Here is a 12,829-nt window from a genome sequence, read left to right as displayed (position 1 = left end):
ATAAAATAACAATTATAGTTACTAGCAATTTAAAAAAAAAAATGAAGCCCTAGTTTTGAGAAAAATTAATCTACCGTTAAAAATAAAGTTTAAGACTTAACTATTGAGTGGAAGATGAGAGAAAGGGCGGGGGCGGGCACAGAGACAGAAAGATATAAATATACTGAGCAAGCCAGCCAGGGCCTCTTTCCATATCACTAATATAAAATTGGAAGTAAAAATCTTAGTCTGCTCTTAATGTACCTCCTCTTTGTTTTTCTTCTATTCCTTCAGCATGGCAAGGAATGAATTTACTATTAAACTTCTGGAGACTTTATTAAAGTCAGGCAGCAAGATGAGCAGACACTTGACTTTTCCATCTACAATCACTGGCAAGAAGCTGGAAAGAATATATCTTCAGCTGTGTTTATCATGAATGACCATCTGCAACTAGTTACTACTGTCCAAGGAAAGAGGCCATGGGGTCATCCGGCCTCTGACGCTTCATTCTATAGGCCTCCATTTCCTCCTCGGTCGGTTCCCGAGTTTCATACAGGATATTGTAAGGCCGTTTCCTCTCATCAACCTGCATGAGCTCCTTGACATGAAGAAGGCGGGCCTCCTCTGCATTCAGTGCCTGCAGAAAGAGAGAAAACGTGAGTGCCATGGCTCTACATCAGTTCTCTTTTGTTCCAAAGTGGCAGAAAACCAAAGGACTCCACTGCATATGAACTGCTACATCAAAAACCTAGATGACCTGAAAGGGCTTGGGAGTCAGCCTTCCTCTATCAAGCTGCAACTAGTCACTATTTGGCTCATATGATTATTTTCATAGAGCCCAACCATTCTACAGTATTTTCAATCTTAAAGACTTTTTACTTAAGATGATGAAGGGGAGGGGGCGCAGGTAAGTGGTGATGGAAGGAGACTTGACTTGGGGCGGTAAACACACAATATACAGATGATATATTATAGTATTGTACACTTGAAACCTATATACATGTTGGGTGATTATGATGCATCAATACAGTTTCACCAATTTTAACAATGTACTACTCTGGTGGGGGATGTTGATAATATGGGAGGCTATAAATGTGTTATTATAGGAAATAGCTATACCTTTTGCTCAATTTACTTGGATCTAAAATTGCTCTAGTAAAATAAAGGGTTAATTAAAAAAAAAAAGAACTTTTACTTAATAGCAAAAATTGAATGATGTTCATTTTACTGGCAGAAGCCCACAAATGATGCTTCTGGTGAAGAATGCAACTCTGACTTCTCCCAAGGAGTTGATGAAACTTACAGGTTATAGAGCTCGAAGGAAACATGTTAATAATTCTAAAATTACACGGCAGTTTTTTTTTTCTGTGCTTTAGTGTATTTGTCAAATATTCCAAAAAGCAGGCAATACGGAGACACACAAAATCTTCCTTCTCGTTCTAGACCTGATACAAGGTGACATGAGCAAATCACCCAGAAGAGGAGCTCATTTCTTCATTTTTAATGAATACTGGTGTCACTTTTACTATTTAGACTTCACAAAGTACCTTTTTCAGTTTTTCATGTTTCTTTTCTTCATCATCACTATCTGAGCTGCTCTTTCGATGCTTCTTCTTCTTCTTCTTTTTCTTCTTTTTATCCTCTTTTAGTTTTTCCTGATGTATCTGACAGGGAGGATTAAAATATAGTGTTTTTAATGCAAAAACAAAGCTCTAGTGCAAGTTTGAAAGTCCTGCCTCAGAGATTTAAAAACTCAGGACAAATTATGATAGACTTACCTCCATGAGCGTTTGAGGTTTTTTCACAGATTCTTCTCCAGTTATATCATTTACAATACATTCCTCTGAATTCTGTGGGAAAATACATGTAATTGGACTTGAGTATCATAGTTATGAATCATGTAAGAAAAAGTTGAAATTTGAAGCATGAGGATATATATGCTTCACAAAGGGTTGACTTAGGAGATTTGGTTGTTTTACAATTTTAAGAACTAGAGGACAATTACTTACAACAATCTCCTTCCCAGCTTCTCCAGTGCAATAGGAATACTTGACAAAAGAGTGACAGCATTTGTATCCCCATCGGCCTTCTTTCCAGTAAGATCCCCAGATATGCTACAAAGAGAGAAAGAGAGATGTTACTTAAAATGGAACCTGAACTAGGGCCTCTCACATACTGTTGATAGAAGTATAAAATACAGTCCCTTTAAAGGTAATTTGGAAGGAAAATTATAGGGATTCCAGGGCTAGCTAACAAGCAAAGGCTGGCCCGACCTCAAGTGTGAGAAGCAGGCATTACAGGACAATGCTCTTATATTCTATTCCCAAAACATATTAAAAAATTTGGATAAATGACTTCCCCTGAAAATTTAAGGACTAGGAAATCCTGGACCCACTTTCCTGCTTGGAAAGAATTGGCTGTTGTTGAACAGTGAGTGGTCCTACTAGACAGGGTTTGTGCTCTCTACTTTGTACAATGTGCCTGGCTCACCTCACTTATGTATGTTTACCAGCCTGGCTCCTCCAGGCAGTTAAACTTTTAACCCCTAACTTAGAGAGCCAACTGTAGCTTGCGTGTTTCAAGAGTACAGCAAGTGACCTTATAAGCTTTATAAAGAGATGTAATATGAAGAATTCTGTATCACCTATGAAGTGTCCTTGTCAAAATATTTAACATATCTAATTAAACCTTTAAGTCTGAATTCCTATTTATAGGAAATATAGGAAATAGAGGAAAAGTTATAACATCACTAGAAACCAGGCAAGTACAGAATATGAGACAGTTTACAAGATAACTGGCCTGCTCTGTTAAAGAATCACTGTTATGAAAAAGGAAAGATACACTCTGAAAAAAAGAGACATAACAACCAAAATAAATTTTGATTGGATTCTGACTAAAATAAAACAAAACTCCAAAGAGCTATTTTAAGGCATTTTGGAATGTGTTTTGAAAAATGTGAATAAGGCCAAGAGATTAGATGATACTAGGAGCTAATGTCAATTTTCTGAATTGTTAATGTAGCTACAAAAAAAGAATATCCTTAATTTTAAGAGCTACATAATATTGTGTTTATAGGTGAACTGTCATGGTATGTGTAATTTCCAAATGTTTCAGTAAAAAAAATACACACACACACATATTTTAGTATGTGTACATGCACACACCTGGACGAAGCATGTATATGGCAACATGTAAAAAAAACTCTGAATCTAGGTGGTGGGTATATGGGTGAGTAGAAGAGTATTCTTTTACAGTGTTTCTATTTTTTGGAAAAAAATTCATAAACTTAAAATGTAAAAAAAAGAAAAGCACAGCAATGATTCAATAATGAAGTCATAATATAAAAATACAATCCAGAGCATAATTCCAACAAGGACACAGAATGGTTCTGGCTTAACACATACCGTGTGATTGTGGATCTTCACATCCTCCTCATATTTGGAGCAGGCGACAGCCCGCTCCTGTCCTTTAATGACTGTCCCATGTCTTGAGTACTCCACATAGTCTTCTGTCTGAGCTAAAAGCAATTCAGCTGGAGGAGCATCCAAATGTTCTTGGCCACCATACTAAAAAAAATTAAACATTGTTAAATACATTTTACAATAAAGATTTGCATTTAACTCTCTACTGATGGGTTTATTTCCAATCAGAAAGATTAAAGAAACACTCTTTATAGGCCCTGCTATACAAAACACAGTGAAAAAAAAATGCTACCAAATTTTCATAGGCAAATACAAGATGTCTCAGTTGCTATTTATCTGTTGAATGTGGCTACACTAGTACATTCCTCTTATCCTGTACACGTGCCCGCTTGCCACATGACTTTGCTGCTCCTTCCCTGAAGAGACAGTCTGTTTCTCCATCCCTTGAATCTGGGCTTGGCCACATTACTTGTTGTGACCTATGGAAAACTGACAAATGTGATGCATGCAAAGGCCTGGAAATCGCTCATGCACTGGGGCATACCTATTTTGTGACTAGTCTCTGGTATCCAGAGAATGCCATGGAAAGAAGCTGGACTAGCCTTCTAGAGGAGAGCCCAGGTGGGGCAGAGATGAGCCCCCTTAGGACAACCTGCCTGCTACCTGCTGGAGATCAGAGTCAGGCCATTCTAGACCACCCAGCCTCACATGAGCAGGCCCAGATCAGAAGATCAAGCTGATACACAGATTCATGAAAAAAAAAGAAAAGAAATGTGCATTTTTAAGTTACTAAGTCTTGGGGTGGTTTGTTTTGCTACCAAAACTCAGGGACACGGCTATACTGATATTATTTGCCAAATGATTAAGTCAATGGAAAGAAAGTACTATTCCTGATGGATTGAAAGGGACTCTCTTTGGATTGTATTTCAAATGTAGATCAAGTGATTATTTACTGGTCATTTATCTTTAAGAAACTTTCTTTAACATTTTAGCCAAAAGTACCTTTTCCAGGATGCTTTCTTTCTGCTGTTCTTTGAAGTCTTCTTTTTTGACCTTGAAGGACTTATACAAGAGCTCTAGTTTGGTGGGATCGGCCTGCAGATGCACTTCAGATCCCTTGTCATAGGCTTCCCATGCAAACACTAGGGCAATTAAAAACATCTTAATAAGTCGTCAGTTCTATAGTGTTTTTAAAATGCCCCCAAATTTCTTATGGGCTGATATAAAATGCCTTGACAAAGGAGCAAATACTTACACTGTGTCTGAGCCATTGAAATGGTATCACCTGTGTATCTAACAAAGTTGTCTCCTGCATAGCTCACTCTGTAAATAAAAATTGGGAAAAAAAAGTTTCAGAGATTGATTTCTTTAAGGAAAGTTAACTCTTTTCTGATCCAATCATAGATAATGTTCATTTTAATTCAGATTCAGTATTATCTTGATATCTATACTTTTTTTGGGTGTTTTGAGTGGTTTTTGAAAATGTCCCCTTTGTTTTGTTGTTTTTTTCCCCATTGACTCCCTCCTCCCTACACCTGCCCCTCCCAAGCCTTTATCACACTACTGTCTGTGTCCATGGGCTATGCATATGTTCCCCGGTTAATACACACACACACACCCAACCACGGAATCTGTACATTTAACTCAATACTTACTCATCTGGATTCTTTCCTGCATTGGCATAGGGATTTTCTCTCATCGCTCTAGTTTTGGGATCATAGTAAGCAGAATTTGGATCTAAATTCCGCAAATACTAGAATAAAAAAGTTTGAAGGCTGTATTAACGTTTACTCCCAACACTAAATTTTTCTGAAGTTGATCACAATCAATTATATATGTGAATGCATTCTGGGGCACAGATGAAGAGAAAAATCCAGAATGATACCTAATTTTGGAATGACTGATTATATTACCCACATACTGCCCAGATATCAGACAAGTAGGTAAAATTTAAGCTGGGAAGACAAATATTTGTTGAATGTGTACATTAAGTTGGCCAGGCTTACTTTTGCAATATCTTCTCGAATCCTGAGATTCCGAACAGTAATCCGTCTCTTAGAGTCAAAGTTCTGTCCAGGCATGTCAATATCATCTGCATATTTATCTTCATCCTCATCCTCACTATTATGATCTTTTTCCTGAAAGAGGGAGAGAAAAAAAATAGTAAGAAAAAAAGAATAGCATTTAGTTGTTTTCCTTTCATTTCCCTTTAACCATACCCTTATTCACTTGTGTTCTTTAAGGCTATTATTAATTGTGCTAATATAATTAGTAATAATGGTATTATTATAATTGCCATCAGAAATGGAAACATTTAACGTATACTCAGATAGGGCAAATATTCATTACCATTTGAGAATTTGGTTCCTCTTCTCCCCACTGGTGTTTTGGAGAATTCTGCATTATGACAGAAGGAAAAAAATGTATTTTATTCTATTAAACCTATTGATTATTTAACACTTTAAAAACATAAGATAATATAATAACTCTAACTGAACAAATTCTCATATTTCTCACTTATAATGAGCACATAGTTCTTAATACAAGTATGTCCCTGTGAATAGTTTATCTTATTAGAAGCCAGAAAATTTCTAGAGAATTTGTCGATATCTATAATAAGAAAAGTGTAATATGCTAGTTAGACCGGACGTCCTTCCTTCCGGACAAAGCCATAGTGGGCGGGGGCTCAGGCAGAGGTGGCAGAGGCAGAGCCCGCCGTGGCAGCCAAGGCCCTTGCATGAATTTCATGCATCAGGCCTCTAGTAAAATTATAATCACACAAAGGAAATAGAAAGATTAAAATGACCAATGTACACAATAAATATTCATTTCATATGTGTTAATCTTAGACATACCATTTTCATTATACCTCACTAGTTTTCTACCAAGTCCAAAAAGAAAATGTTACTAGGATCATGTAAAAAGTATTTTTAGAGCCCAAAGAGCCTCTTATAAAATTTAGGCCATGAAGAAATCTACTGAAGTAACACCATATTGTGATTTAAGGAGAGTATGAAATCTTTGTTACAGAGACACACTTTCTTCATTAGCAATTGTTCAGGATTTTCTAACTCCACAGAACACCTATAGGGCAAAGTAATCAGTATTTCATCATGTTCATTTAAAGAATTCAAAGGTAAAAAGAACACTTTATAGCATTAGTAGGGGAGCACAGAAGTGTATGTGGGCCCCAGCTGAGTAGCTCAGTTGTTTAGAGCATTGTCCTGATATGCCAAGGTTGTGGGTTAGATCCCCAGTTGGGGCACATACAAGAATCAACCAATAAATGCATAAATAAAACAACAAATTGATGTTTCTCTCTCTCTCCCTTCTCTCTTTCTAAAGCCAATCAATCAATAAATAAGAGTAAAAAAGAGAAATCCTTTATAATAATAAAAGCATAATATGCTAATTAGACAGGACGTCCTTCTGGACGTCCTCCCAGACGAAGCTGGGGCTGCAAAGGAAGCCCGGGTCCCAGGTGCCAGAAGGAAGCTGGTGCTGGCAGCTGGGGGAAGGAAGGCCTACTCTTGCCCGAATTTCCCGCATCAGGCCTCTAGTATCAGGCCTCTAGTATATAACAAAAGGCTAATATGCAAATTGTCCCCTTGACCGGGAGTTCACCAGTGGGCGGGGCCAGCTGGCCAACCTCCTGCATTCCCTCCCCCTAGCCCCCACCTGGCCGGCCAGATCCCACCCGTGCACAAATTTGTGCACCGGGGCTCTAGTGTATATAGTATATTACTATATATGTATCATATAGCCTTTCTGAATGGAAGCTAAGTGACAGGTCATCAAAATTTTAAATAAACATATTAACTGCATCAACAATTACACTTTTAGGAATTTATCATAAACAAACAATATGTCAATTATATAAAGAGGTATATACAAGAATGAGATTTGCAGTATTAAATATAATTTTTCTTTTAATCCCCACCAGAGGATATGTTTAGAGAGAGAGGAAGGGAAGTAGGGAGGAAGAGAGGGACACATCAATTGGTGTCCTCCCACAACCACCCTGACTGGGGACCTGGGGATCAAACCTGCAACCTAGGTACATGCCCTGGAGTAGGAACTGAACCTGAAACCATTTGGTGTGAGCGCTGACACTCTAACCACTGAGAAATACCGGCCGGGACTAAATTAAATGTTTGTTTCAATTTTCTTTTTTACTAAGATGTGAAATTTTATTGATCATTTTTATTACTTACAGCCTGTTCCACTAACTTTCCTGAGGCTAATTCTTCTTGGAGTTTCTGGGCTTTCAGTGTTCGTTTTGCCTGACCAAAAAAAAGAAAAAAAACATTTGCAATTTACTTACAACATTCAAATGAACATTTAAATTTTGTAATATATTTAAAGAGAGTAAGTTTATTGTTTTCAGAAAAGCTCAGTGGACAAGGTCATCCCTGAGATTTCCTGGAGCTCCAGACTTATGGTTCTCTAAGGGATAGGAGTTACAAACTCCTGTTTGAAGTAGGCATGAATGGAAACTGAGCCAGACAGCACCTGTGGTAAACAGCAGAGAGCAAGCCCTATCTAAAAGGGGCAGCTGTCACCTGACTCCATTGACTGACTCTTGTCAGGCAGGCCCAGTATTTCCATATATTTCACTGTTCAAGAAAAGACAAAATTCAGATTATGTGAAAACCCATGATTCTTAAATGTTATCTCCCCCTTAGAAAAATAAAAAGGCAGTGTGACTATGGATTTTAAAGAATGAGGATGAGTAGGTAAAAACATAACAGAAGAAAACTGAAGTTTAGTTAAAGAAAAATTCAATTTTCTGAAACAGGTTATCTTAGTTCCCATTCTACCACCCTCTAAATGCTCTGAGACAATTGTAAAATAGGCTCTGGGCAAGATACAGTATGGGAAACAATTTTATAACCTCAAAAAGCCAAAAGCCTGGACACTAATCTGTTCTCACATTTCCAGTATTTTTTTTTTTACAACCTAAGTCAGGGAGTAAAGGACAACACAGAATCAAATAAAAAGAAATTGCTACTAAATGGGGCCAGTACACTGTTTATGTTCACTATTGAATTAAGCTTACATAAAAATGCCTCCGTTTTTAAACTGCTTGAAGGCTTGAAAAATAGAGGAGCTGAATTAGTGGTAGAGCAGTATGTTCATCCTTTAAGGATACTAGGAAAACAGGGAATTTTGCTCACCAGATCAACTTTGGCATATTCTTCTACAATTTTCATGTGTTCTTCTGGATTGTAGCCATTCCACCGATCCCTCTTCCCATCATAGTCAAACATCAGCTGAGGCTGGACATGTTCGTCTGGAGCTATGTTAGTTCCTGTAAATTTTGCTCCAACTCGCCTGGGTCTCTGGAAAACAGAGTAAGATTACATCTTTCCCGAAGTACCTGTAGCCCAGAGGAAAACTTCCTATAATCTTTACAGAGCAGTTATGAACATACCATGGGTCTTTATTGTCTAGTTCTTAAATCACCAGTTAGTCTTCCAGCAGAAAAACTTGGTAATGTTGAACTATGTCACACAAATTAATTTTTATCTAACTGGTAGCTAAGTTTAGATAATTTTAGAAAAATAGAATCAAGCTTTCTGGTAAGGAATCAAGAAAGAAAGACCCAGACAACAGTTTCCACAATTCTCAAAGGTGAATTTACCTCAAAGCAGTCTTTCTTTTTGTGTGTCATGGCCCCACAATTTTCACACGCTCCTTCGCGATACTTAGTAGTTATGGAATTCTATAAATGAATGTAAAGAAAAACAAAGGAAATATTTCATTTATCTGAATAAGTTAGAAATAACACTGGCTCTCATTATATTGTCTGATGAATTGATTTATTTATGAAGAGGATAACCAGTTAAGAGTCTCCTATACTTTTATAAATGAGAAAGTTTAAGGACTTCAGCAATACAAAATTTATAAAATAAAATACAGAAGCTAATGTCATATGTGTGAATTTTAATACCAGATGGAAGGTTATATAAGCTATTGCTATTTTATATAGTATTGTATTAAAGGTTGTTATATTAAGTTCTTAATCTCCATTTCTACAGGGATCTATACAGGATGCCTACATACCTCTTTTACACCCCTCTTATACCATTCAACAGACGAGCTGAACTGCTTCTGCTTTTCTGGTTGTGGTCTCTGGTGCTTTAAAGTAGGTCTTTTTGATGGATCAATATACCATGGCACTGAAGAAATATACTGAGGAATATGAGGGTTGATGTCTCTGTAATAAAAAAAAAGATTTTTTTTAAAAGAATAAAGTGCGAAAATAATTGATATTACAAATTACTAAAGATAGCCTATACAGAATCTAAGAACAGAGATACTGCAGTGGGGGGTGGGTTGGGTAAAGGATACACTTGATATTTCTATAACATAATTTAAATAATTAAAAGAAAACAATAAAAAATAATTTAGAGTGAAAAATTTCCCACAAATAAATTAAGAACAGTGATATAACTGAAGGAAGAAGAGAGATGTATTTTAGTGAGATAAATCTTGTATCAGAGAAGGGGTTAATGGGGGGGATGAGGACACATTTGTAATACCTTAACTAAAAAAAAAAAAAAAAAAAAAAAAAAATCTTGTATCAGAGAAAGAGGTAAACTAGTAATATCTTAGAGTTGATTAAAATAATGGGTTAGGTATATTATTTAGACATGTGTAGGTATCAGCCAGAAAAACTCAAAAATACAAAGATTTATAATTAGTCACTTTTTTTACAGTGGGGCAGGGAGTGGGAAGGGTTGAAATGGACTATAGCCATTCATTATAAATCCTTCAATATTACTTGATTATTAAACCTTACACATGAGTTTGATAAAATAAATAAAACAAACATGACGTAAATGGTAAAAATAGCTTCCTGCCAAAGGATGAGGAATTGATAAAGTTAGACATGAATCTGAATTGTGAATGAAAAGATCATACAAATATTTACTTACTTTCCTTCTTCATCAACTTCTGCAGGAGCATTACCCAGTTTTCGCTGTTCTTCTAGCTCTTTCTTCTTTCTCCAGTCCTCTCTGGTCATCTTCTTTGGTTCCTCCAAACTCATTTCTTTGGACCCTGCCACGGGGGCGGCATTAACTGTGTCCACAGCTGCAGCCGCCATTGTTATCTGGCCTCCTCTTTAAAAGGGAAGAAATCTGTATTAGTATAAACTAGGCCTTCATGAGTTCATCAGTGAAACTATCAAAAGTATATCTTAATAATACATACTCTGAGTTATAAATAAAGTTTCATATATTCTTATTCTTTCATAGTATTTGTAAGGGAAGGTTTTCTTTCCCGTAAATAAAAATCTCTACTGTAGTAGTTACTCCCTCAATTCTAATTTACAAATGGAGAGACAAAGACACAGATTTAAAATTTCATAAGACTCTCTCATATACATTCCTGAATTCCTCTCTATGTAAATGTTAAACTTTTCTACCACACAAACTCTTAAACAGAGTCTGATCTTTATTACCCTTAAAGACTAAATGTCTTAAGAGTTATCTAGCTGAAGCCGGTTTGGCTCAGTGGATGGAGCGTCAGCCTGCGGACTGAAGAGTCCCGGGTTCGATTCCAGTCAGGGGCATGTGCCTGGGTTGTGGGCACATCCCCAGTGGGAGGTGTGCAGGAGGCAGCTGATTGATGTTTCTCTCATCGATGTTTCTAACTCTCTATTTCTCTCCCTCCCTCTCTGTGAAAAATCAATAAAATATATTAAAAAAAAAAAAAAGAGTTATCTAGCCCAGCGGCATGGCTCAGTAGTTGAATGTCGACCTATGAATGAGGAGGTCACAGTTCAATTTCAGCTCAGGGCATGTTCCTGGGTTGCGGGCTCCATCCCCCCGTGTGGGGACTGTGGGAGGCAGCCAATCAATGACTCTCTCATCATTGATGTTTCTCTCTCTCCTTCTCCATTCCTCTCTGAAATCAGTAAAAATATATATTTAAAAAAGAGTTATCTATATTTATTACCTCTGTTTGGTCATCTACTTCCCTTCTCAACCACTCTAATTTAGCTTCCAATCCTTACCACTCTGAAGAGTTACTGCTAGGTGGACATTCTTTTCCGTTCTGTTCCCTTTCTCTTTTATGTATTCTTATCCCTTGGCTCATGGCACACTATACTCTTCTGGTTTTTCTTGGACCCCTCTTGCTCCTTCTCCTGGCTCCTGTGCAGGTTTACCCATTCCTGCCTAGTTAATTTTGGATTCTGCAAATCCTAGAGCCTCTTTCATCACTGTGAACCCCACTAGTGGACAAGCTCATCTATGTCCAAGGCTTTAGTAGCTACATTCCAACCTTGGCTCCAATTTATTTCTCTACTCTAGACCTTTTATCTGAGCTTCAAATACATATATTCCAAGTGCTTACTTCACAGCATCTCCACTTAAGAGATCTCAGAGACACGTAAACTCAACAAATCTTAACTCAAATTCATGATCTTCTCTATGAAATCTAGTCTCCTTCCAGTTTCCTCTCTTAATAAAAAACACCACCATTCATCCCTTTACTTGTTCCAGCTAATTCCCACACCTATTTCATCATTAAAAAATTTTTCACCTTCTGAATATCATCCATATTCACCTGTCAAAGCTACCACCGCAGTGTTATTACTTTTTCCTACGATATGTCATTTTAAATATTCCAGTAGCCACATTAAGACAATAGAAGGAAACAGGTAAAATTACTTCTGCAATATTTTACTTAACCCCATATATCCAGTATATCATTTCGCCATAAGAAAAAAATAAACTGTCTTTAAAATCTGATGTGGATGTTACACTTAGACTAGCCAGATTTCTAGTGCTTAAGAGCCACAAGCAGCTAATAACTATTATACTGGGCAGTGCAGCTCCAATGACATTAACTTTTATTTTAAAGACCACGAAAGACACAGTCCTGGTCTGACTGGGCACAGAACACGTCTAAGGCTTCCTTTTTGGCCCGCTTTCCCTGTTCCCTCCTCAACCTGATATTCATCAGCCCCTTCAGAATTAGAAGTTTCCGGCCAATTTTCCGGGGTTCTCCGACCTAGATTCACCTTCCTCTTCTTGTACCCGTCTCCGCGCCCTCCCGGCCCACTCCCCCGCACCGTCTCCGCGCCCTCCCTGCCCACTACCCCCTACCGTCCCCGCGCCCTCCCGGCCCACTCCCCCCCCCCTCCCCGCGCCCGCCCGGCCCACTCCCTCGCACCGTTCCGCTCCCGCTCGCCTCCTCAACCTCCCACCCAGGTTCTCAAAATAATTCCTCACCAAGTCCTGTCGCAGCGGACCCCCAAACCACCGGACTGAAACAGAGCCAATACGTCAATGTTTACTTCCGGTTCTCAGCGCTTCCCAGCAGCCACCGCGGGACACATGCGCAGTAACAATTCTTTGGGTCGCAGGATCCCGAGACGTTGGTCTCGCGAGATCTCGAGTTTTGCCACTCTTCCC

At 38.0% G+C, this 12,829-nt stretch overlaps 1 protein-coding gene across 2 annotated transcripts; it reads right to left on the bottom strand.

Moving 5' to 3' along the window:
• Nucleotides 1–296: 296 nt before the first annotated feature.
• On the bottom strand, nt 297–12,753 carry SLU7 (SLU7 homolog, splicing factor). 2 transcript variants are annotated; one of them, XM_036314186.1, is made up of 17 exons: nt 12,647–12,718; nt 10,620–10,688; nt 10,343–10,528; nt 9,468–9,621; nt 9,046–9,126; nt 8,579–8,743; nt 7,616–7,684; nt 5,751–5,798; nt 5,408–5,539; nt 5,057–5,154; nt 4,657–4,724; nt 4,404–4,543; nt 3,384–3,545; nt 1,989–2,093; nt 1,758–1,829; nt 1,527–1,643; nt 297–616 (listed from the first exon to the last, which is right to left on the bottom strand). In XM_036314186.1, the coding sequence occupies exons 3-17, from the start codon at nt 10,510–10,512 to the stop codon at nt 437–439; spliced, it is 1,761 nt and encodes a 586-aa protein (XP_036170079.1). In that variant the 5' UTR covers nt 10,513–10,528; nt 10,620–10,688; nt 12,647–12,718; the 3' UTR covers nt 297–436. The 2 variants fall into 2 exon arrangements, with proteins under 2 accessions (XP_036170079.1, XP_036170078.1); XM_036314185.1 differs by lacking the exon at nt 10,620–10,688 and having other exon boundaries at nt 12,647–12,753.
• Nucleotides 12,754–12,829: the final 76 nt, after the last annotated feature.

Source organism: Myotis myotis, unplaced genomic scaffold, assembly GCF_014108235.1.
Source record: "Myotis myotis isolate mMyoMyo1 unplaced genomic scaffold, mMyoMyo1.p scaffold_m19_p_6, whole genome shotgun sequence".
Classification (NCBI taxonomy): domain Eukaryota; kingdom Metazoa; phylum Chordata; class Mammalia; order Chiroptera; family Vespertilionidae; genus Myotis; species Myotis myotis.
The sequence above is the reverse complement of the archived record's forward strand: the minus strand, read 5'-3'. Positions and strand labels throughout refer to the sequence as shown.

What these genes read in the sequence shown, in the direction of transcription:
- SLU7 (XM_036314185.1), bottom strand. Translation starts at nt 10,512, where the DNA reads ATGGCGGCTGCAGCTGTGGACACAGTTAATGCCGCCCCCGTGGCAGGG. An exon ending in GAAGTTGATGAAGAAGGAAA is followed by an intron (nt 9,622 to 10,342) that starts GTAAGTAAATAT and finishes TTTTTATTACAG; the next exon opens with AGACATCAACCCTCATATTC. An exon ending in AAGAAAGCATCCTGGAAAAG is followed by an intron (nt 3,546 to 4,403) that starts GTACTTTTGGCT and finishes AATTTTTTTTAG; the next exon opens with TATGGTGGCCAAGAACATTT.